The sequence below is a fragment of the Microcaecilia unicolor genome, chromosome 5 (assembly GCF_901765095.1).
Source record: "Microcaecilia unicolor chromosome 5, aMicUni1.1, whole genome shotgun sequence".
NCBI lineage: Eukaryota > Metazoa > Chordata > Amphibia > Gymnophiona > Siphonopidae > Microcaecilia > Microcaecilia unicolor.
In genome coordinates this window covers 314347990-314371133 of record NC_044035.1, presented here as the reverse complement: position 1 = coordinate 314371133, position 23144 = coordinate 314347990, and the positions used below count along the sequence as shown (strand labels likewise).

At 43.5% G+C, this 23144-nt stretch overlaps 1 protein-coding gene across 1 annotated transcript; it reads left to right on the top strand.

The window, feature by feature from the left end:
* The first annotated feature begins 6593 nt into the window (after positions 1–6593).
* Positions 6594–23075, top strand: LOC115470827 (cytochrome b-c1 complex subunit Rieske, mitochondrial). The gene is made up of 2 exons (XM_030204392.1): positions 6594–6884; positions 22252–23075. Exons 1-2 carry the CDS (start codon positions 6674–6676, stop codon positions 22860–22862), a joined length of 822 nt encoding a protein of 273 aa, XP_030060252.1. The 5' UTR covers positions 6594–6673; the 3' UTR covers positions 22863–23075.
* The last annotated feature ends 69 nt before the right edge of the window (positions 23076–23144 follow it).

Sequence of the window (23144 nt, the reverse complement as noted above, 5' to 3'; positions counted from 1 at the left end):
TTTTAAGTTTTTTAGCTCTTCACTGGCAGCAAGCAGCTACTCATACCTGCTGCTTGTGCTGGCCCCAAGCCTACCCCCTGATGCAACTTCCTAATCCCATAAACAGGAAGTTGCGGCAGAGGGAAGGCTCAGGGCTGACATGAGCAGCTGCTCATGACTTAAAAGGTACCAGGGAGATTGGGAATGTAGTTAAGAGACCCTTGATCGCATGGGAGAGGGGGGGCACTTGCTTGACAAGGGAGGGGTTCACACACTTAGGGTCAGGCCTGCCCAAAATTGTGTCTGGCTATGCCCAGCTTCAGGTTTTCTTTCTTTCTTTTTCTGAATTGTTTCTATGCTGTTTTGCTGCATTTAGATTCTGAAATTTAAAGTAGTAATCTTAGCACTTAAAGCATTACACACTGGTAGCCCTCCTATGTTCCCTCTTGATTCCTTTGCTCCTTAAACAACCACAGGTTAGTTCTCCCAGGACCTCCATTGCCAAATGGGAATCAACCCACAATAGTGCTTTTTTCTTTGTAGCACCATTCCTTTAGGATAAATTACCACTGTCTCTTCACTCAGAATCCTCACAGCTTTTAAAACTGCTTTAACTCATTATTTCAATATCACATTTGATGACCCCCATGGGAATTAAGTTTGGCCAATTCCAGCTCACTGTGAGGGGCATAATCGAACGCGAATGACCATCTCCATGGGCTTCTATCTCCGAGAACGGGTATGTGAAGGGGCGGGGCAAACCGTATTTTGGAAAAAAATGGGCGGCCATCTTTTTTCTGATAATACGGTTTGTGCCAGCCAAATGCATCGGATTTGTGCGGATTTGAGCTGGGCGATATAGTTTTTCAGCGATAATGGAAACCGAAGGCGCCCAGCTCAAAAACGAACAAATCCAAGGCATTGGGTCGTGGGAGGGGCCAGGATTTGTAGTGCACTGGTCCCCCTCACATGCCAGGACACCAACCGGGCACCCTAGGGGGTAATTGTAACAATTAAAAAAAACCAGTTAACTACCTATGAAGTCCATAGCTCCCTTCCCTTGGGTGCTGAGTCCCCCCAACCCCCCCCCCCCAAACCCACTGCCCACAACTCTACACCATTACCATAGCACTTATGGCTGAAGGGGGGCACCTAGATGTGGGTACAGTGGGTTTTGGGGGCGGTTTGGAGGGCTCCCATTTACCACCACAAGTGTAACAGGTAGGGGGAATGGGCCTGGGTTCACCTGGCTGAAGTCCATTGCACCCACTAACAACTGCTCCAGGGACCTGCATACTGCTGTGATGGAGCTGGGTATGACATTTGATGCTGGCATACAGGCTGGAAAAAAAGTTTTTAAAGTTGTTTTTTTTGGGTGGGAGGGGGTTAGTGACCACTGGGGGAGTCAGTGGTAGTCATCCCCGATTCCCTCCAGTGGTCATCTGGTCATTTAGGGCACTTTTTTGGGACTTGTTCATGAAAAAAAAAGGGTCCAAAAGAAGTGACCCAAATTCGCGCTAAAAATGCCTTTCTTATTTCGATTATCGGTCGAGGACGCCCATCTCTCCTCGGCCGATAAACACGCCCCAGTCCCGCCTTCACCACACCTCCGACACGCCCCGTCAACTTTGGCCGTTTCCGCAACAGATTGCAGATTGCAGTTGAAGGTGCCCAAACTTGGCTTTCGATTATACCGATTTGGGCGCCCATGGGAGAAAGACGCCCATCTCCCGATTTGGGTCAAAATATGGGCGTCTTTCTCTTTCGAAAATAAGGCGGTGTGTCAGCTTAATAGCAACTTTTTGAACACCTGTATTAATTCTTGAATGAATGTACTTTGCTATTGTTTTATGGAATTCCTTTCTTATCATATTATTTTTATACTATGCACAGCTTTTACTTGTCTCACAAAAAAAGGTGGTTTAGAAAGTTCTGATAAATCATAAACCATTTAATTATTTTGTATTCTAACCTTACTTTTAAAGGATGATAATTTATTTAAATATTGGTTTTATTTCTTTTATATCATCTGCCTATGTCTCTGTGGCTAGTATGAGTGTGAACATCTAAATGTTAGGGTCATACTAGTATTCTATAATGAAACCTAGGTGCTTGTGTTCATTTATAGAATGGGCTCCTAACATGCACCATCAGGATCCTTAAATGGAGATGCCCGTTCTAGATTTGCCCCCTTTATGGTCAATGGATGGGGAAGTTGGGAGATGCCTGTGGTTTGGATCATCAATAACATTTTGCAACCCTCAGAATTTTGTAACTCTAGGGGCCGATATTCGGACCACGCGAGTTAGACTGGCTAACTCCCGAGGTTGGCACTGAGCCAGGATATTCAATGCCGGGCCGTTTCTGGTGACCGGCATTGAATATCTGGATTAAAGATAACCAGTTAAGTTGATATTCAGACTTAGGGCCCTGCTTACTAAGGTGCACCCTTAGCTGGTTATCTTTAAACTGGCCAAAGATATCCCATGTTTTCACGTGGCCAAATATGGTTGCTGAACTGGCTTTAAAAATTGGGTGATGTGCCCCAACTATCTGCAGGATTGCCAATTTTCAAAACATTCTCAGATTTTCTGTCGCTTATTAAAGATTGTTTTAAATTAGAGCCTCTCATGCTGAGGCATTTTAAATTATAGTAATAATATCCTTAGTATTACCAAATTTGGTAAATTGTCTTCCATAGATCATTAAAAAAACACCCTCTGATTTTATCTTTTTTTCCTTTTTTAAGAAAGCGCAGAACATATTAACAACTAGTAGGCACTTCAAAATGACTTAAATTTTTACAATACCTTGAATAGATTTCAGGGAGTAATTATTAAGGTGTGGTAAAAGTTGGAATTTTTTCTTTATTTTTATTGATCAACTTGCAAATATGAACAAAGTACAACATAAAAAAAACAGTGTAAAGTGCGTGATGAAAAGTTGGAATTTTACCACATTTTAGTTTTGCCATGGTGATCACTAACCCACGGGTATCTCAGTATAGCAAGTCAATGGCTCTTATATTACAGTACATAAATAATGCAGCTCAGGAACAACCTCACAAGCTGTGTTATTCGTATTGCCCAGGAACATCTTAAAAGGGCTGGTCAAAAGAAAAGATTAATCTCCCTTGAACAAAACCCCTCTCCCATAGAGCCCCATCATCACAACCCTCCCCTGAAGAGTACCCCCCTCCCATGCCTCCACCCTACCTGTTAAATCTCTGGTGTCTAGGAGTTCTGGGGCAAGAGCGATCCCCAGTCACTCCTACCGCTGTCAGCATATGGTTCAAAATGGTGCAGGTGACCCCTAGTGTTTTTTTCACAGTGCTACAGCTAGTAACCTCAGTGTCTACTCCCCCTCCTCCCACAATTAATAATTTGGACACACTATAAATACTAAAGTAATACAATGGATTTGCTACCTACATGCTAGACTTAAAATAATGTGGCTGTTTTATACTTGGTTTACCTGTTTGGAAATAACAAATATAGGAAACTTTTGTCTAATCCTGCTCTATGATGTAGCATCAATGTGCATTATAAGTTTCAGGCAGAGCAGTATATATCTTCGTATTGCTAATGCCACTACAATTAAGATGCGAGTTCTGCATGTTGAGATTTCCTGTCTCAAAATCAAGATGTGAATCATTATGCTGCCAAGCACAGAACATTAACATAATGCTGATAAGATATTCAGAATTCACAGTACTTATTATTTTTAACCTATGAATATTCAAGTTCACTGATTAGGGATACAATCATGGAGCATTTAAGAGGATGTCCAACTCAGAATAAGAACGTCCAGGTCGGTACATCGCTGGAAGTGTTAGTATTTTAGAAAAAAATCTACCAACGTACAGCGTGTTCTAAAATACATGAGAAATAGATGTCCATGTGCTGGTGCCATCCAGCATGAAAATTTATTTTACGAACTGAAACATCCAAATTATGAATGGGGAAAAACAAGGGGCATAGATGTCATTGAGGCAGCATAAGAATGTCCATGTTATGAAATGGTTATATAGATATCCATACAGAGTAGAGGAATAGCCTAATGGTCAGAGCAGCAGACTGAGAATTGTGGGACCCTGGTTCAGATCCCACTTCAACTCTTTGTGATTTTGTTTTTTGTGAGCCCTCCAGGAATAGAACAATTTGATTGTACACTGCTCCAATAGCCTTTGGGCCTGCAGATGATATATAACAAATCTAAAAGCTGGAAGGCTAATGAAGCAGTGTACATTCAGGTACAAAAAGTATTCTTCTGTTCCTGGAGGGCTCACAATTACATTTTAAAAATCAGAAAGAGCTGAAATGGGATATGAACTGGCAGCAGGTCCCCTGGTTCTCAGCCCTCCGCTGCTCTAACCATTAGGGCGCTCCTTTATTCCACACAGAGGTCCAATAAGACATTATTTAAAAAACAATTTTAGTACATGAACATCCATAGTTCTTGAAGCTATCACAGAGCCCAGTATCCCTTGACAGTTTCACATTCAGGAGAGAGAAGGGGACAACAGCCACTAAGGAATTAAGGTGACTTGCCTTAATCCATCTAGTGGAGAGCTGCTTAATCTGAGCACCTTTCGTTAACCTGGATCTGAGGGGTACCAGGTCTACATACCAACATTCATCTTTTTAAACATGGGACATTCCTTCCCCTTCTGAAATCAGAATTGGATGTTTGTCATTCAGACCCTCCTTAGACCCACCCAAAACACATCCAGACCATACCCCCTTGCCATATGGACATGTTCCAGTTGTAGATATCAACATCCTGGCTTTCTAAATTGGGGATTTGGATGTCAATCTAATATGGATGTCTAAATGCCAGTGTTCAGATTTTCAAAGTTCCTCATGACACACACCTGAGAAAATTAAAGAGTCATAGAATAAGAGGCGGTGCATTTCAGGCAGGCGACCCAGACCCATCCTCCCCTACCTGTTACACTTGTGCTGGTAAATGTGAGCCCTTCAAAACCCACCTGAAACCCACTGTACCCACATGTAGGTGCCCCCTTCACCCCTTAGGGCTATGGTAGTGATGTACAGTTGTGGGGAGTGGGTTTTGGTGGGGGGGTTGGGGGGCTCAGCACAGAAGGTAAGGGAGTTATGCACCTGGGAGCAATTTGTGAAGTCCACTGCAGTGCCCCCTAGGGTGCCCGGTTGGTGTCCTGGCATGTGAGGGGGACCAGTGCACTACGAATGCTGGCTTCTCCCACAACCAAATGAGTTGGATTTGGCCATTTTTGAGTTGGGCGTCCTCGGTTTCCATTATCACCAAAAACCAGGGACGACCATCTCTAAGGTCGACCATCTCAACATTACCTAAATGTGAGATTTGGGCGTCCCCAACCGTATTATCGAAACGAAAGATGGCCGCCCATCTTGTTTCGATAATACGGGTTTCCCCGCCCCTTCGCCGGGATGTCCTTAGAGATGGGTGCCCTTAGAGATGGTCGTCCCCATTCGATTATGCCCCTCACATTATCCCAAGCAAAGGCAGGTTCAATGTGGCTTACATATCCCAAGCACAGTCAGATTCAATATGGCTTACATTTGAAAATACAGTGAGACAGAATAATAGAATTCAGTTATATCATGGGAACAAATAGATGGATATGTCTGAAACATTTAGCATATATACCCAACTGGGCATTTAAATGTTTGTCCTTTAATGATACCATATGTTCAGAAATCATAGCCATTAATATAGGCAGTTATTCAAAGATTATCACATGCACACACCAGAACAGGCATCCATCACATTGAAAAGTAAACAACAACTTCTACAGAGTAGATCCACAATTTAATTTTTATTTCCTTATTTCCGTCTTCCAAAATTCCAGACAGCAGATGTACAGATCAGCAGGACCCAAAGCACTCCAAAACAAGTACGGTCAGAAAAAAACACCGTTTATACCTAGTTGTTCAACCACCGGATCTGCATGAAACAAAATAATTATTTTTATTTTGACTTGCCCCTGAAACATGTTCAAAACAGAATAATCCATTTGTGTACCTAAAAGGTAAACTTCTACAAAACAGATGAAAATGTGATTCCATGTGCCCCAATGAAATGAACGCTTAATTCTACTTTCATTTAATTTCAATATATCCCTTCATCTTTATAACACCAGGCTTCCCAAGGCAGATTACAACAACAGTTAAGATGAATCCATCAGGAAACAGGATATCCTCACTGAAATCTGGCCATCTGTATCGTATAGAAGAACAAAGAAAAATGAGCACAAACTACAGTTTATAATTGCTGTTTCTACCAGGTACAATAATTTTTGAAGCTGTTTTACCGACATTTTAAGACACTGCTTATCGCTTTAGACTTGTTACAGAAGGACCAACAATAAGAAGGCCAACCTGAATGCTGCAGCAGCTGCAGCTGCAGCTGCTGCAGCAGCAGCAGCAGCAGCAGCAGCAGCTCATAGGTTTGCTTGCTTTGTTTTGAGTGTACAGAAATGACAGCTGCGCGAGGCAGTGGAAACAGAGACGAACCAAATTGGCTTCGTTGCTTAGTGGACTAGCCAGGCTCACTTCCACGCCCGTCTATTAAACCTCCTTGAATCTGCCCGAGACGTCATCACCGCGCGTTAAATTTGCGTCATCGTCGGCCCTCTCCTTTACCTCAGCCTGGAAGGTCGCTGTGGGAACGTTTTGTTTTCGGTCAGGTCATGTTATCCTTGGCCGCTCGCGCGGGGCCTTTTGCCCCATATCTTTCAGCCACCTCATATGCCGTGGCTGGGCAACTGAAACCGCTGGCGCCCGCGGTGGTCACGAGTGCTGAGAAGGTGCTGCTGGACGTGAAGAAGCCGTTCCTGTGCCGAGAGTCTCTGTACGGGCAGGCGCCGCTTGGCGCACTCATCGCCACCGTCAGCTTGAAGGGTAAGTGAGGTGGGAGGCCCGGGTGAGGGTTGTTTGGAGCTACCGCACATTCTGGTATTATCTGTGTCATTATTCGGGCTGTTCTCGGCTGCCAGGCTGAGAAAGCAGCAACTAAAGAGGATGAGGACGGGGCAGGAAATTGGCTCCTTCAAATTAACATAATTACTATGATTACGAAAACTAAATCAGAAAGGAGGAAGTTTGGATTCGGTTGTGTTTCATGAAACAGGAGACCCTTCTCGTGACTGGGCGAAGAATTTTTTCTAGTTGAAGCCGGGAGTGAAAATAATGATTCAGTATATATGTGTTAAATTTTGGAGATGATGTATATTCTTACTTTGTGGTATTATCCCACAGCAGGGTACCAAACATTCAGCTCACCTGCTGAAAGTGGGAAGTATTGGTGACACACTGTAAATAATCTCTCTGGATGGTCCCCCATTTCCCCCCCCCCTTTTTTTTTATGTAGACGATGCATAGAGGATCGATCGTTTCATTTTTTTTTTGTAAAGAAAATTATGAGCTTTGGCTAAGTCACTGACTTATGGGGCTTTTGTTGGTAAGGGTGAGATGGCTGGAGCAGGATCTCTTGACATTAGTGAAGGTAGAAGGCTATTTTGTACTATCCACAAGTGAAGTCTATTCCAACAGCCTGCACTGATGAGCCAGTGGAGGAAAATAGCACAGGTGAAAGTGTGCTGTTAATGTGATAACTTAATATGTGGCAAAAAACTTTTGCTGGTGTCTCACAAATCATACATCACAATCCAAAAATTCTTTATCTGATTTTCAAGCACACTCAGCTCCAATCAAACAGCTTTACATTCTCTTTAAAGTTTGAGTACAAGGCAATGAGCCGCAACCGCGCCACACTGCTTACATATTACTACTATTTATTTATTTATTTATTGATTGATTGCATTTGTATCCCACATTTTCCCACCTATTTGCGGGCTCAGTGTGGCTTACAATACATTGTGAAGGATGGAGATATAGTGTTACAGTACGATTATGGGTTACATTGTGAGGAGTTATGGGAAGACAAAGTCAAGTCAAAATCGTTAGGGCGTGGAAACCATGTGAAGTTACAATGGAGAAAAGATAAGGCGATAGAACAATTTCAGGAGAACAAAGGGTATAACATTTTATCTGTGGGTGGAGTTTGAAGTGTGGTGAAGATACGGGTTAAGAGACATTCAGAAGGGAGTGTATTGATGCATTTCTATTGGTATGTATGTATCATTTCTATAGCGCTACAAGGCATACGCAGCGCTGCACACCATACACAAAAAGACACTCTCTGCTCAAAGAGCTTACAATTACTACTACTACTTATCATTTCTATAGCACTACTAGACGTACGCAGCGCTGTACACTTGATAAGACAAGCAGACAGTTAAACTGTACAGCGCTGCGTAACCCTAGTAGCACTTTAGAAATGTTAAGTAGTAATAGAACAATTAAGAGTAAGGGAATAAAGAGGTGAGGATAAAAAGATAGGGCAAGTGAGCAGTGGTTAGGAGTCAAAAGCAGTGGTAAAGAGGTGGGCTTTTAATTTGGACTTGAAAACGGCCAAAGAGGGGGCTAGACGCACAGGCTCGGAAAGTCTATTACAGGCGTGAGGTGCAGCAAGATAAAAGGAACGGAGTCTGGAATTAGCAGTAGAGGAGAAGGGGACAGATAAGAGAGATTTATCAACAGAACGGAGTACCCGAGGAGGGAGGGGCGGGAGAGACAAGAGTGGAGAGGTACTGGGGAGCGGCAGAGTGAATGCACTTATAGGTCAATAAGAGCAGTTTGAATTGAATGTGGAAACGGATAGGGAGCCAGTGAAGTGACTTAAGGAGAGGGCTAATGTGAGCATAGCGACTTTGGCGGAAAATGAGTCACGCAGCAGAGTTTTGGACTGATTGAAGAGGAGAGAGATGGCTAAGAGGGAGGCCGGTGAGAAGCTGGTTCTGGTTAAGAGTGTGGATAAGGGTTCTGGTAGAGTGCTCGGAGATGAAGGGACGGATTTTGCTGATGTTATAGAGAAAGAAACGACAGGTTTTGGCAATCTGCTGATTGTGAGCAGAGAAGGAGAGAGACGAGTCAAAGATGACCCCAAGGTTACGAGCAGATGAGACAGAATAAGAGTGCCATCCACAGAAATAGAGAAAGGGGGGAGAGGAGAGGTAGGTTTAGGGGGAAAGATGAGAAGCTCGGTTTTGGCCATGTTAAGTTTCAGATGACGTTGAGACATCCAGGCAGCGATATCAGATAGGCAGGCTGAAACATTGGTCTGGATGCTGGTTGAGATTTCGGGGGTAGAGAGGTAGATTTGGGAGTCATCAGCATAGAGATGATATTGAAAGCCATGGGATGATATCAGAGAGCCAAGGGAAGAATTGTAGATGGAGAACAAGAGAGGACCGAGAACAGAACCCTAAGGTACACCGATATTATAGCAGAGTCTTATGCGCTTGCATTGTCATTGGCTCAGCCACCTCAACTCTCCTCAACATAAATTATATTTGTAACTGACCTAAGTCTTCCAATGTTATAACTTTTTTAATTAACAATATACTCATCTTATAGTAGAAGTTTAAAGTATGTCAGCAATAGGGGCACAGTGCTCCAACACGGCACATGTTTCGCAGCAAGCTTTTTCAAGGAGGTCCCCTAAAAAATAAGGGTAAAAGTAGTAAACTATCCCTTTTAATGTTAAAAGTGACTGTAATACTAAAGATTGAGCAAAGTCTTACCTACTGATCAGATTACCATAGCCTGCCGACTTCATGCCTTAGACAAGATGGCGGTGGTGTTGTAACCACAATTCTTTTATACTGTCAGTTCATAAGGATCCCACCAATCACAGGCAGGGCTGAACTTAAAGGGGTATCTTAAACTAGAGACATCCACTCAATCTCCGCGTTTAAACCCCCAGGGTCAACAGTATTTAAATTGAAAATCTGTTGCTGTTCTTTATAATTTAATAAAGTCTCTGCATTACCACACTCCCACCCCAATACAACCTGGTCAATAATTCTCCAGTGGAGGTCCGACACAGTGATTTTTTTAACATCCAGTGATTCATCAACGGAGCCTGATCAGTCCTGGTGTTTGTTCGAGATTTATGTTCGTTTTTTAGTGTGATAATTGCATACAATTTAATGAGTTTTGCTGAGAAGATAATCCTGTACAAAGTCTTCTTTAGATGCTGTCGCCCAGTGTATTAAAATAAACCGTAATGAGACTATTAGTTATTCTACCCTGATGCGAGAACTACATAGAATAGAGTACAACATGGATTTGAACGCTAGGTCTGAGGAGGTGTAGAAGGTTTAGCTTGTTCTTCTGGAGCATTGTCTGTGAGGATTTGTTACATTATATATATATAAGATTTGTATCCCACCAAATCCCTAATCAGTTTCAAAACTGGTAACAGCATTATCAAATGCAAAGTCTTAAATGAAATAACATATATAAAGATTAACAATCAGCACATACAAACTTTTCAGCTTCTAGTCAAAATTGGTCCAATTTTCAAAGGTAAAGAATTTCAAATACCAATTGCACCATAACAAAAAAAACATTTCATGAGCAGGCGTAAACTTTACTCCCTTCATTGATGGGAGAGACAAAATTAAACATTTATTATTTGTGCTGCTTGCATCAACTGGTCCAGGAATCGACAAGAGGGGGAGCCATTTTAGATCTGGTCCTTGGTGGTGTGCAGGGTACAGTATGAGAGGTAAGGGAAACGATGATCATAACATGATCAGGTTTGAGCTACTATCTGCAATGAAGCCACAATGGAAATCTATTGTAGCTGCATTTAATTTTCGAAAGGTCGAAAATGAGGAAAATGGTTGAAAAGAAGCTAAAAGTATTGGCTGCAAAGGTTAGGACACTAAATCAGGCATGAATGTTGTTCAAAAATACCATCTTGGAAGCACAGACCAGATGCATTCCACATATTTACAAAATTGGAAAGAAGAGAAAACGACAGTCAGCATGGTTAAAAGGTGAAATGAAAGAAGCTATTACAGCCAAAAGAATGTCCTTCAAAGAGTAGAAAAAGAACCCAAATGAAGAAAATAAGAATCAACATAAGCACTGGCAAGTCAGATGAAAAGCACTGATAAAGAAGGCTAAAAGAATATGAAGAGAAACTTGTCGCAGAGACGACTAGTTCTTTTTCAGGTAGATCAGAAGCAGAAAGTCGAGGGAATCCATGGGACCGTTAGATCACAAAGTAGCAAAAAGGGCATTCAGGAAAGATAAGGCCATAGCGGAGAAATTGAATGAATTCTTTGCTTCGGTCTTTACGGAAGAAGATGGAAGAGACTGCCTGTACCGTAAATGGTTTTCAAGGGTGATGATGCAGAGGAACTGAAAGAAATCTCAGTGATTCTGGAAGACGTATTGGGCCAAATCAACCAATTAAAGAGTAGTAAATCACCTGGACTGGATAGCATGTATCCAAGGGTACTCAGAGAACTCAAGTATGAAATTGCTGAACTGTTGTTAGTAATATGTAACCTGTCATCAAAATTGTCCAATGTAGGATTTTTAAAAAGGGTTCCTGGGATACAGACCTCAAGGCCTGACGTTGGTTCCGGGTAAAATAGTGGAAACTATTATAAAGAATAAAATTATGGAACACATAAAACATGGTTTAATGGGACAGAGCCAGCGTAGGTTCAGCCAAGGGAAGTCTTGCCTCACCAATTTACTTCATTTCTTTGAAGGCATGAATAAACATATGGATAAAGGTGAGCCGGTTGATGTGTATCTAGATTTTTAGAAAGCTTTTGACAAGTTCCTCATGAGAGACTCCTGAGAAAATTGAAGAGTCATGGGATAGGAGGTAATGTTCTGGTGTGAATTAGGAATTGGTTATTGGACAGAGAACAGAGAGTATGGTTAAATGGTCATTTCTCTGAATAGAGGAGGGTGAATAGTGGAGTGCCACAGGGATCAGTACTGGGACCGGTGCTATTTAACATATTTATAAATGATATGGAAATCGGAATGACAAATGAGGTAATAGATTTGCAAGTGACACAAAACTATTCAAGATTGTTAACACACGTGGACTGTGAAAAATTGCACAAAGACCTTAGGAAATTGGAAGACAGGGCATTCAAATAGCAGATGAAATTTTAATGTGGACAAATGAAAAGTGATGCACATTAGAAAGAATAATGCGAATTATAATTAACTGATGCTAGGGTCCACCTTAGGGGTCAGCACCCAAGAGAAAGATTATCATTGTAGATAATATGCTGAAAATCGGCTCAGTGTGCGGTGGCGGCCAAATATGGAAACGGGATGCTAGGAATTATTAGGAAAGGAATGGTAAATAAGGCCAGAAATACTATAATGCCTCTGTACTGCTCCATGGTGTGACTTCACCTTAATTATTGCATTCAGTTCTGGTCGCTGTATCTCAAAAAAGATACAACGGAATTAGAAAAGGTTCAAAGAAGAGCGACCAAAATGGTAAAGAGGATGAAACTCCTCTCATTTGAGGAAAGGCTAAAGAAGCTAGGGTTCTTCAGTTTGGAAAAGAAATGGATGAGGGGAGATATAATTGAGCTCTACAAAATTCTAAGTGGTGTAGATTGAGTAGCAGTGAATCGATTTTTTTTCCCCCCTTTTCCAAAAGTACAAAGACTAGGGGACACTTAAGGAAGTTACATAGAAATACTTTTAAAACAAATAGGAGGAAATATTTTTTTCACTCAGTGAATAAGCTGTGGAACTCGCTGCCGGAGGATGTGGTAACAGCAGTTAATGTATCTGTTTTTCTTTTAAGTTTAAACAAATTCCTGGAGGAAAAGTCCATAATCTGCTATTGAGACAGACATGGGGAAGCTACTGCTTGCCCTAGGATTGGTATCATGGAATGCTGGTACTAATTGGGTTTCTGCCAGATACTTTTGTTCTGGATTGGCCACTGTTGGAAATAGGATACTGGGCTAGGTGGACCAAAGGTGTGACCCAGTATGGCTATTCTTATGCTCTTATGATAGGAGATACAAGGTGCAGGAGGTCCTCCTTTTCAGCCAGGTGGTAATTGTTTTGAAGCCAGGAGGAAATTCGGGCCAGAGAGTGCTCAAGTTGTATTAAGTTAGAGTAGAGTGAGTTGGTGTAATGAATGATCAAGAAGTTGGCATAATATGTGCTGATTCTACAATCCTAAATAATTGCGGCCAAAGGACTGTGATAGATATTAAATAGGAATGGTGATAACACAGATCCTTGAGGTACTCCACAGGATATGTCGATGAGGTAATCGAATGGGTTGATACTTAAAATATGTGATCCTTGAAAAAAGGAGGCGAACCAGTTAAGAACAGTGCTATATGGGAATATCCTGAAAACTCTGACTGGCTGGGTGTGCCCTGAGGACTGGGTTGAAAACCCCTGACCTAGGTGCTAATGTTTGCACGCACATTAAGGACCAAATTCTATAAATAGCACAGAAACATTTGCTCCAAAAATAACCCAACACCTTGTGCTATTCTGTAAGAAATGTTAAAAGTTAGTAAACCCTGGTGTAAATCTTTGTGCCTAAGTTAGGCACAGAGCCCCCATATTCTATAACAGCGTGCCTAAATTATAGGAACGCCACGATCCCTGATCATGATCCACCCATGGCCGTGCTCAAATCCCCATTATTAAAAATGAGCATGTAAATTTTAATTAATGCCGATTAGTGTTGATAATCGATCAGTAACACTCAATTATCTGTGTGAATTAACCTGTTCAGTTAAATTGAATGCACAAATTGGGCTCGAGTCCAAATTTACATGTTCAGTTTTAAGTGCCATTTATATAATTTGGGGTATGTGTGTAAGGTGCTTATGTTGGAAGCTCCACTTGTGTTTTGGATGTCTGTAGCAAAGTCATGTAGCGTTACATATTGTAAAAAAACAAACAAACTTCCAAATACCAATGTTATGGATGTCTAAAATTGCAATATGTCCACATGGCAGGGGGGAGTGGTCTGGGCATGTTTTTGGTGAGACTAGAGAAGGGGTCAAAAGATGGATGTCCAGCTCTGATTGCAGAAGGGTAATGGGTGTCTGTGTTTAGACCTGGTACTTGGCACATCCAGGTTACCGAAAGGTGGATTTTGCAGTTCTCCACTGAATGGGGTAGATATTTTCCTACCCCTGGAGGACTCACAATTTAAAAAACAAATTATATATATATAAAAGCCACAGAATGATTTAAACCAGCAACTTTTGGATCTCTGCCCTTTTTCTCAGCAGTCTGCTCTAGCCATTAGGCTACTCCTTCACATTGACATCTGTGTGGCCATTTTATAATCTGAATGTTCCTGTGCTACCACACAGATATCCATTGTCCCTTGTTTTGCGCTGTTCATAATTTGGATGTTTATAAAATGGAGGTTCGTGCTAGATGCAGCCAGTATTTGGATGTCTATTTGTCATTTATTTTAGAATAGGCTATAAGTCAGCAGATCCTGTTCTAAAATGTATAGATGCTCATTCTGAGGTACGGACTTGTACATTCAACTCAGAATAAGGATGTCCAGGTTAAAATTTGTTCACTTTGTATAGATTACTTACAAAGTCCTGAACCTACCCCTTCTTTTTTTTTTTTTTTTTTTTTTTGTTGCTCCGCTAACCTTGTAAAGTAATACCATTGCTTTTTAAGTTTGTAACTACCTCAGTTCTTCCTTGTAGATTTGATGGTTTCGGTTCCATTGACACTCCCCCAACACCTTTTCTGTCTACCTAGTATATTTCTCCTTCAGGTAACCTAACTGCTGAAGTGGTTACCCAGCTCCTGATAGCTAACTTTAGGGCTCATTTTCAAAGCACTTAGCCTTCCAAAGTTCCATAGAAACCTATGGAACTTTGGAAGGCTAAGTGCTTTGAAAATATGCCTCTTTGTGTTTCCATTCCAAATGTACTTGAAAACTCATAGCATATCTGCCTGCCTATTAATCTTAGTGTGTGAGACTGGCAATCAGCAAATGCTGTCCCATGTATTTTGAATATGCGTGTGATGCTGACAGTGGTCATTAGCCACAGGGTATGCTCCTGCAGTACATCCTCCAGAATTTGGTATGTGGTCTGCAAGGTTGCTGGAGCAATGCTGTGTAGCTAGGCACCAACAAAAAGGAGAGGGAAGTCCCATGTAGAACCACAGCAAGGAAAACAAAAAGGGGGGGGGGAGGGGGGACTTAAATGAATAAAATGTTAAAAGTACAGTTTTTAAAAAGGTCTGACATAGCCATAACGATTCCTGCTTGCATCAAGGGTCCAAAGTATTTCTATATGCAAATTTAGTTTAGTTTTATTTATTGGCATTTCAAATTTAACATCAAAAACCAAAACTTTGAACAGGCATTCGTGCCAGAGTAATGAAAATGTAACAATCTGAACAGGTTCATAGAAAACAAAACAAAAATTTACAAGGAAATCCCTTAACATTATTTGCCGCAGTCCCAGCTTTGTCTGTGGGCGGCCCTGTACTGGAGTAGCAGAAAAATCCCCTTCTTGTGGTAATAATTCACCTGTAGCATTCCCTTCTCCATCTGAGTAACTGAGCTGAGCTGTCCTCTAATAGTGGTGTAAAAGCTCTCAAAGACGCCGCAGCTGACGTCCTTCTCTCAGTGCTCAATCTACCATTCTGCCCTGTGATGCTGACTGAAACATCGGCATCCTCCAGTTCTTGCGGTTGCTGGAAATGCTTGTCCTGGGATTTGGGGGAACAGCAGGTCCACCAGGGCTTAGTGATACTTCACTTTCCAAGCTAGGGTTCCTTTTAGCCCTAGCAGTAGATCTGCCTGAGGAGGGCACCATGTATGCTGGCGGATATTCCCATCAGCTGAAGAAGATGCCACTGGGGCTTAGTGACACTTCACTATCCAAGCTACGGTTCTTCCTAGCCCTAGCACAGATACGCCTGAGGAGGGCACTACGTATGCTGGTGGATATTCGCACTTGCTGAAGAAGATCAAGGAACTCTTAAGCTTCCCCCTACGCTTTGACGTTTCAGAGGTAATATAGTATAGGAAATATTTGATGATAATCTCAAAACGTGGGAGCAGCTGGTAACCACATCTTCCATAGCGTCCTCTCAGATCAATCCAGAGACTTGTGGGTTATGCCCCTCCTCCAGCAGGTTAGATAGAGAGAACACCGAAGTTTCCCTCTAGAGGGCATGTGCAGCCTTCCTAACTTCAGTATTCTCTCTATCTTAGTAGGTAGAAGGAGCATACTGTGCAGCTCTGGATTACAAGGCTCCTATCCTGTTCCCTCGGGGGTGTTGAGCTCTTTTTGGGGTTTGAGGTGCTGAGGCACATTTGGGATACACCTGGTGGTGCCAGGTCCCTACCCTTCTCCCCCTATCAGACGAACAAATCTCCAGTAAGGTAGTCTGCCTCTTTAAAAAAAAAAAAAAAAAAGTGGGGGGGGGGGGGGGGGACTTATCTTTCTTAAACTGCATTGTCCTGCAAGCAGTGCTGAAAATTTGAGTGCTGAAAAGTCTACCGTTCGGTTTTTACAGCGAACGTGAGCAGGGCTGACAAGATGCTATGAGTAAAACTTTACTTTTACTATGTCTGTGCCGTCGGAGTCTGTGAAGCGCTGTTCGCGCTGCGGGGCTCGTAGGTACGCGTTGGGAGTTTGCAAGGTTTGCTCAGGGGTAGGAAAGCCCAGTTCTGAGTTGGGACCCGAAGTCGAGCAGCACAACGAGGCAGCTTTGGTGGGAAGCATTAGTCTTTCGACGCGTGCCTCCGCTAGCGCCATTTTTTCTGTTAGGTCTGATAGGCCCGTAACAGCGAATACCTCGGTCGCTGAAGGCGCGGTTAAGGACAGCGCGGTGGCGGGATCAGAGACGCCAGTTTTGGCGGGCTTTTCGCCGGATTTCGTTTTGCTAATTCAATGAGGCTTGCTGCGTGCTGAAGGAGAACGGCAGCCGGCGGCCATTTTAGGTGCTCCGGTGAGGGCAGAGGTGCAGCCGGTTCAGCAGCAGGCAAAACGGGCTCGTGTCGATTTTGAGCAGCCCATAGCAGATGATCCGGTCCTCTCGGATCTGGAGGGCGAATTGGGGTCCACGGAGTCTGATCCAGAGGCCCTGGAGGACGGGGAGATCCCCGCAGCAGAGGGTGATGACCCTACTGCGGCGAGGCTCTTCCGGAGGGAGGAGCTCCATTCTCTTATTGTGCAGGCACTGCAAATTTTGGGTCTTTCAGCTACAGAGCCTTCGGTGCCGGTCGCAGTTAGTGCGTCGATAATGTCAGGCACTAGCCCCCCCCCCCCCCCCGAAAGCTTTTTATATACATGAGGCTATGCAAGTTCTAATTAGGGCTCAATGGGAAAACCCGGAGGCTACTCTGAGGGTGGCTCGGGCTATGGACAAGCTTTGTCCGGTACGCCAGGAAGATTTAGAATCCTTGAGGCTTCCGGTGGTAGATTCTTTGATCATGGCTGTTACCAAAAAGACCGCTTTGCCAGTAGAGGGTGGAGCGGTGCTTAAGGATCCCCAAGAGAAGAAGCTCGAAGCATCGGTTAAGTATTCTTTTGAAGTGGCCGCTTTATCTTTGCAAGCTGCGGTGTGTGGTTCGTATGTGGCTAGGGCGTGCCTCTCTTGGGTACAGAAGGCGTCGTCGCCGGAGGACCTGATGGAGTATCTTTCTCTTCTGGAGTCAGGTTTGGCATATTTGGCTGACTTGCTATATGATATCTTGAGAGCTTCAGCTAAGGGAATTTCTTTGGCTGTGTCGGCTAGGCGCTGGATTTGGCTAAAGCATTGGGCCGCGGATCTTCCTTCTAAGTCCCGTTTAGCTCGGTTGCCTTTTAAAGGTAGACTGTTGTTTGGTCAGGAGTTAGAACAGATTGTTAAGGATCTGGGTGAGTCCAAGGGCCGTCTTCCTGAGGATAAATCGAGAAGCCAGGCGAGAACCTTCCGTCCACGTTTCAAGGAAGCAAAGAAATATAGGCCCGGTAGGGTCGGCGGTTTTTCTAAGCCCCGTTTTTCTCAAAAACAGCAACAGCCCTTTCGTCAGGAGCGTAGACTTCCACAAACAGCTCTCAGAGGTCAATCTGGAGCCAGAGATTCCCAATGATGGGGCCCTGGTCCAGTCTTCTCCGCAGATAGGAGGACGGCTGTCCAGTTTTGGAGAGGAATGGACCAGGGTAACTACAGACGAATGGGTGCTGAGTATTATAAGAGAGGGCTACAAGTTGGAGTTTGCGCGCCCTCTCGCAGACGTTTTTCTCGAATCTCAGTGCAAGTCGGAGGTAAAGACCGCGGCAGTGAAGGTTACCTTAGCAGAGCTACTTTGTCTGGGAGCAGTAGTTACTGTGCCAGCAGACAAGATGGGTCAAGGCCGCTACTCAATTTACTTTGTAGTGCCAAAGAAAGAAAAGGCTTTCCGTCCGGTGTTGGATCTCAAAGAGGTCAACAAGGCCCTCATTGTGCGGCACTTCAGAATGGAAACTCTGCGGTCGGTCCTAGCAGCGGTACAGCCCGGAGAGTTCTTAACAGCTCTCGATCTGAAAGAAGCCTACTTGCATATCCCCATCTGGCCTCCTCATCACAAATTTCTTCGGTTCGCAATTTTGGGTCAGCATTTCCAATTCAGGGCCATGCCATTCGGTTTGGCTACGGCGCCTCGCACGTTCTCCAAAGTGATGGTGGTCGTGGCGGCTTATTTGAGAACCAGGGGATTGCAAGTTCACCCTTATCTCGACAACTAGTTGATTTGGGCCCCTTCTCACGCAGAGAGTTTGGGGGCCACGCAACAGGTGATAGCTCTGCTGCAGTCGTTGGGTTGGGTGATAAATTTTCAGAAAAGTCATCTCGAGCCCACTCAGAATTTGGAATATTTAGGAGTAAGATTGGATACGGCCCAGGGCAGAGTATTTCTACCGGATCAGCGTCGCTTCAAGTTGGAGACGCAAGTTTCTGCCATTCTTCAGATTCCGGCCCCGACAGCTTGGGACTATGTTCAGCTTCTGGGTTCAATGGCGGCGACGTTGGAGGTGGTGTCATGGGCTCGGAGTCACATGCGCCCTCTTCAGTGGCATCTCCTCTCTCTCAGTGGTCTCCTCTGTCCGAGGATTACTCAATTCAACTTCCTTGGGCTCCGCAAGCTTGGGTTGCTCTCCGCTGGTGGCTCCAGTTGGACAATTTGAGACGGGGCATGCCTCTGTACGTGCCAGATTGGTGTGTGATAATGGATGCCAGTCTGTCGGGTTGGGGAGCTCATTGTCTCGGACATTCTGCGCAGGGGACTTGGTCTGTTTAGGAAGCTCAGTTGCAGATCAATCTGCTCGAACTGAGGGCAATTCGGTTAGCCCTTGTGGCATTCGAGAAGTTTATAAGCGGTCAACCAGTACGAGTCCTCTCCGACAATGCGACAACGGTGGCGTATGTCAATCGGCAGGGGGGACGAGAAGCGCTCCTCTGGCAAAGGAGGCAGCATTACTATGTCAGTGGGCGGAGAAGCGATTGCCTCAATTGTCGTCGGCTCACATAGCGGGCTTCTTGAATGTTCAGGCCGACTTTCTCAGTCGACACCGTTTGGATGCAGGAGAGTGGGTTCTGTCCCCGTCTGCTTTTCATCAGATAGTGAGTTGGTGGGGCAGCCGGTAATGGATCTGATTGGCCAAGGCGTCTGCCTCTTCTGCCGGATCTTCTCTTCCAGGGTCCGGTGGTCCAGCAGGACTCCGCTCAGTTTCGGCTTACAGCTTGGCTATTGAAAGGTCGCGGCTGGAGTTTCCCCGCAGTCAGCTCCCCTAGGCTCTATTTTAGCGTTTCTACAACAAGGTATGGACAAGCAGTTGTCGCTTAGCACTCTGAAGGTACAGGTCGCGGCCTTAGCCTGTTTTAGGGGACGTTTAGGGAAGCATTCCTTGGCCTCTCATCCTGATGTGGTGCGCTTTTTACGGGGAGTAGGGCAGTTGAGGCCCCCGCGAGTTCCGGTGGTACCAGGGTGGAGTTTGAATTTGGTGCTGCGGGCTTTGCAACGGCCTCTGTTTGAGCCGCTCAAGAAGTCTTCTTTGAAGGATATCACGTTGAAGACCGTCTTTCTTGTAGCCATGGCTTCCGCTAGACGGGTTTCGGAGATTCAGGCGCTCTCCTGCAGAGATCCCTTCCTTCGTTTTTCAGAGGCGGGAGTTTCAGTCAGGACAGGTCCCTCCTTTCTGCCTAAAGTGGTTACGCGTTTTCATCTTAGTCAAGAGGTGATGTTGCCATCTTTCAAGCGGGAAGATACCCTGCTGATTTTCAGGCTCCGTTGTCTGGATGTTCGGAGAGCTTTATGTGCTTACTTAGAGGCAACTAATTTGTTCAGGAAGTCAGATCATCTCTTCGTTCTGTTTGCAGGAGGGAAGAAGGGCAATATGGCCTCGAAGGCGACCATTGGTAGATGGCTTAAGGAGATGATTTTCTCGGCATATCTGTTGATGGGGAGGTCTTCTCCGATAAGCGTTAAGGCACATTCCACAAGAGCGCAGGCGTCGTCGTGGGCAGAGTCTCGTCTGGTGCCGTGGGAAGATATCGCGAGGGCAGCGACTTGGTCGTCTGCACACATTCTGAAAACATTATCGGATTGATGTTGCTGCGCGTCGAGAGGCGATGTTTGGGGCTTCAGTGTTGGCGGCCGGTGTAGTTCGGTCCCACCCTGGCTGAGGAGTGCTTTGGTACATCCCACAAGTCTCTGGATTGACCTGAGAGGACGCTATGGAAGGTAAAATTATGTCTTACCTGATAATTTTCTTTCCATTAGTCCTTCAGATCATTCCAGAGTCCCTCCCTGTAATGCGAACTTGTGATTTCAGAGAACTTTAGGCAGTTGGTTTTGTTCACGTTCTGGTTTTTGTTGAACGGTTGATAGGTTTTGTGAATGTTAAGTTGACTTTAAGCTTTTCACTTTTGGCAGCGTGGAGTTTTCTCCCATGTTATGATGCTGTTATAGAGGCAGGAGACTGTATACTGTTCGTTGGCTACTGCTTTGGTATCGGGTATACTGAAGTTAGGAAGGCTGCACATGCCCTCTAGAGGGAAACTTCGGTGTTCTCTCTATCTAACCTGCTGGAGGAGGGGCATAACCCACAAGTCTCTGGATTGATCTGAAGGACTAATGGAAAGAAAATTATCAGGTAAGACATAATTCTACCTTACTGTCTTCATCTTGGTTCACTTCTCTGTGTTCAAATTTTAAACCGTTAAAAACAAATTTTGCTTGTCTGGAACAAGAAAGAAAGCAAGCATGCATATATCATGTATATTTAAATCATTCATTTATAAATGTTGTTTATTCAGACAAAGCTGCAGGAAACTGCTGATGCTTAATAAAGAAATTGCAGTTTAGTGTGTTAAAGAGCATCATATACAAGTATCATCACATATAAAAATACTTTATACCCTTGTTGCAAGCAGGAGCCAAAACATGGCCATGTCCCATCATTTTATTTATTTTTGTAACACTTTTTTTCCCCTTAAGTATTTTACCAGTTTATGTCTTTCCCTGCCTTCTCCCCCCCCCCCCCCCCCCCTTGTGTGGCTGTACACGCATTCGCCTTAGGGAGAAAATTGATATGCCACTATTTAAATATTGGTTTCATTTGGTCTTTAGGGAAGTATGTTTTAGTCACATTTCTTTTGTGCTGCTGTCCATCTCAAACTGTACGGTTTTGTAAACATCTAAATAACAGGAGTGATTTAATAAGTAGGAATTGTTTAAAATATGCAGCATAGCTGTATCGTACTGAAAACTGTGGAAAAAAACATGGATAACGTTTGGGAGAGAAAATAGATAATTGTCTTTCAAAATGAAAACAGATACTTTAATGACTTCTTTGTGCAGAAGATTCTCTGAGGGTTGTCTCTTGCAGTCTGGTTTTGTTTTGCTTTGTTCTCCCTTTCAATACAAAATAGTAGATGATTCCTTCTTGAGTGTGCAACTAATATGTTTTAAGGGGAAAGTCTCATACTGTCACAAGGATATCTTATATTATACACCCACCTTGTGGGTGAAACACTTCACGTGACTGTTTTTTTTTTTTAATATCTTTATTATTAGAAGAAAAGACATGTAACATGTGACTGTTTTAATCACAGACAAAACCCCCTTCCTTCCAAATGTGTGCTGAGAGCTTGTAAACACCTACTAATCGTGTAGCTCTTTGGGGGTTTTTTTTTTAGTTTTTTCTAATATTTTTCTTTATAATTACTTATGGTCGCTATCATTAGTTGCACACTCAAGAAGGAATCATCTACTATTTTGTATTGAATTGGCTTCAGATTAAAGTAGATTAGTGTCGCGCAGATTTTGGCAGTATCATTGTTCTCCCTTTCAGCATTTAATTTTTTTCTTGTATTTCTTTGTTAGGAACATCTAGTGTCCGGTTTGCTCACAATGACGTTACAGTGCCAGATTTCTCAGACTATCGTCGCCAAGAAGTGTTGGATAATGAAAAATCTTCTCAAAGCAGCAGCAATTCTAGAAAAGGATTCTCCTATTTGATGACTGGCTTGACGGCAGTTACCACTGCATATGTAGCAAAGAATGTTGTCACCCAGTTTGTATCAAGCATGAGTGCATCTGCTGATGTGTTGGCAATGTCAAAGATTGAAGTCAAGCTGTCTGACATTCCAGAAGGCAAGAACATGGCGTTCAAATGGAGAGGGAAGCCCCTTTTTATTCGCCATAGAACCCAAAAAGAGATTGATCAGGAGGCTGAAGTCAGCTTGGCTGATCTAAGAGATCCACAGCATGATTTAGACAGAGTGAAGAAGCCAGAGTGGGTCATACTGATTGGTGTGTGCACTCACCTTGGTTGTGTACCCATTGCAAATGCTGGCGATTTTGGTGGCTATTACTGTCCCTGCCATGGGTCACATTATGATGCATCTGGCAGAATCAGAAAAGGTCCTGCTCCTTATAACCTAGAGGTTCCATATTATGAATTTTCTTCAGATGACCTTGTAATTGTTGGTTAAAATGGTGACATTTAAATTGCAGCACCTTTTTAGCCCATGGTGTATACACACTATGGCTAAGTTTATTTGAGAAATTCAGGTTCTTTAATCTTGAACATAGCACTGTTATTGTGGTATAATCTTAAACATTACTTTTTAAGCAACAGGTATTTGTTGAATGCATTTAGTGCTCACTGGTGTTTAAGGGTTTAATAAACAATTATCAAATGCTGACTGATGGGTTTTGTCATTTTTGATTTGTGCTTATAAAGTAATTCTTTCTGCAGGAAACATTTCCTAGGG

What these genes read in the sequence shown, in the direction of transcription:
- LOC115470827 (XM_030204392.1), top strand. Translation starts at nt 6,674, where the DNA reads ATGTTATCCTTGGCCGCTCGCGCGGGGCCTTTTGCCCCATATCTTTCA. An exon ending in CGCCACCGTCAGCTTGAAGG is followed by an intron (nt 6,885 to 22,251) that starts GTAAGTGAGGTG and finishes TTTCTTTGTTAG; the next exon opens with GAACATCTAGTGTCCGGTTT.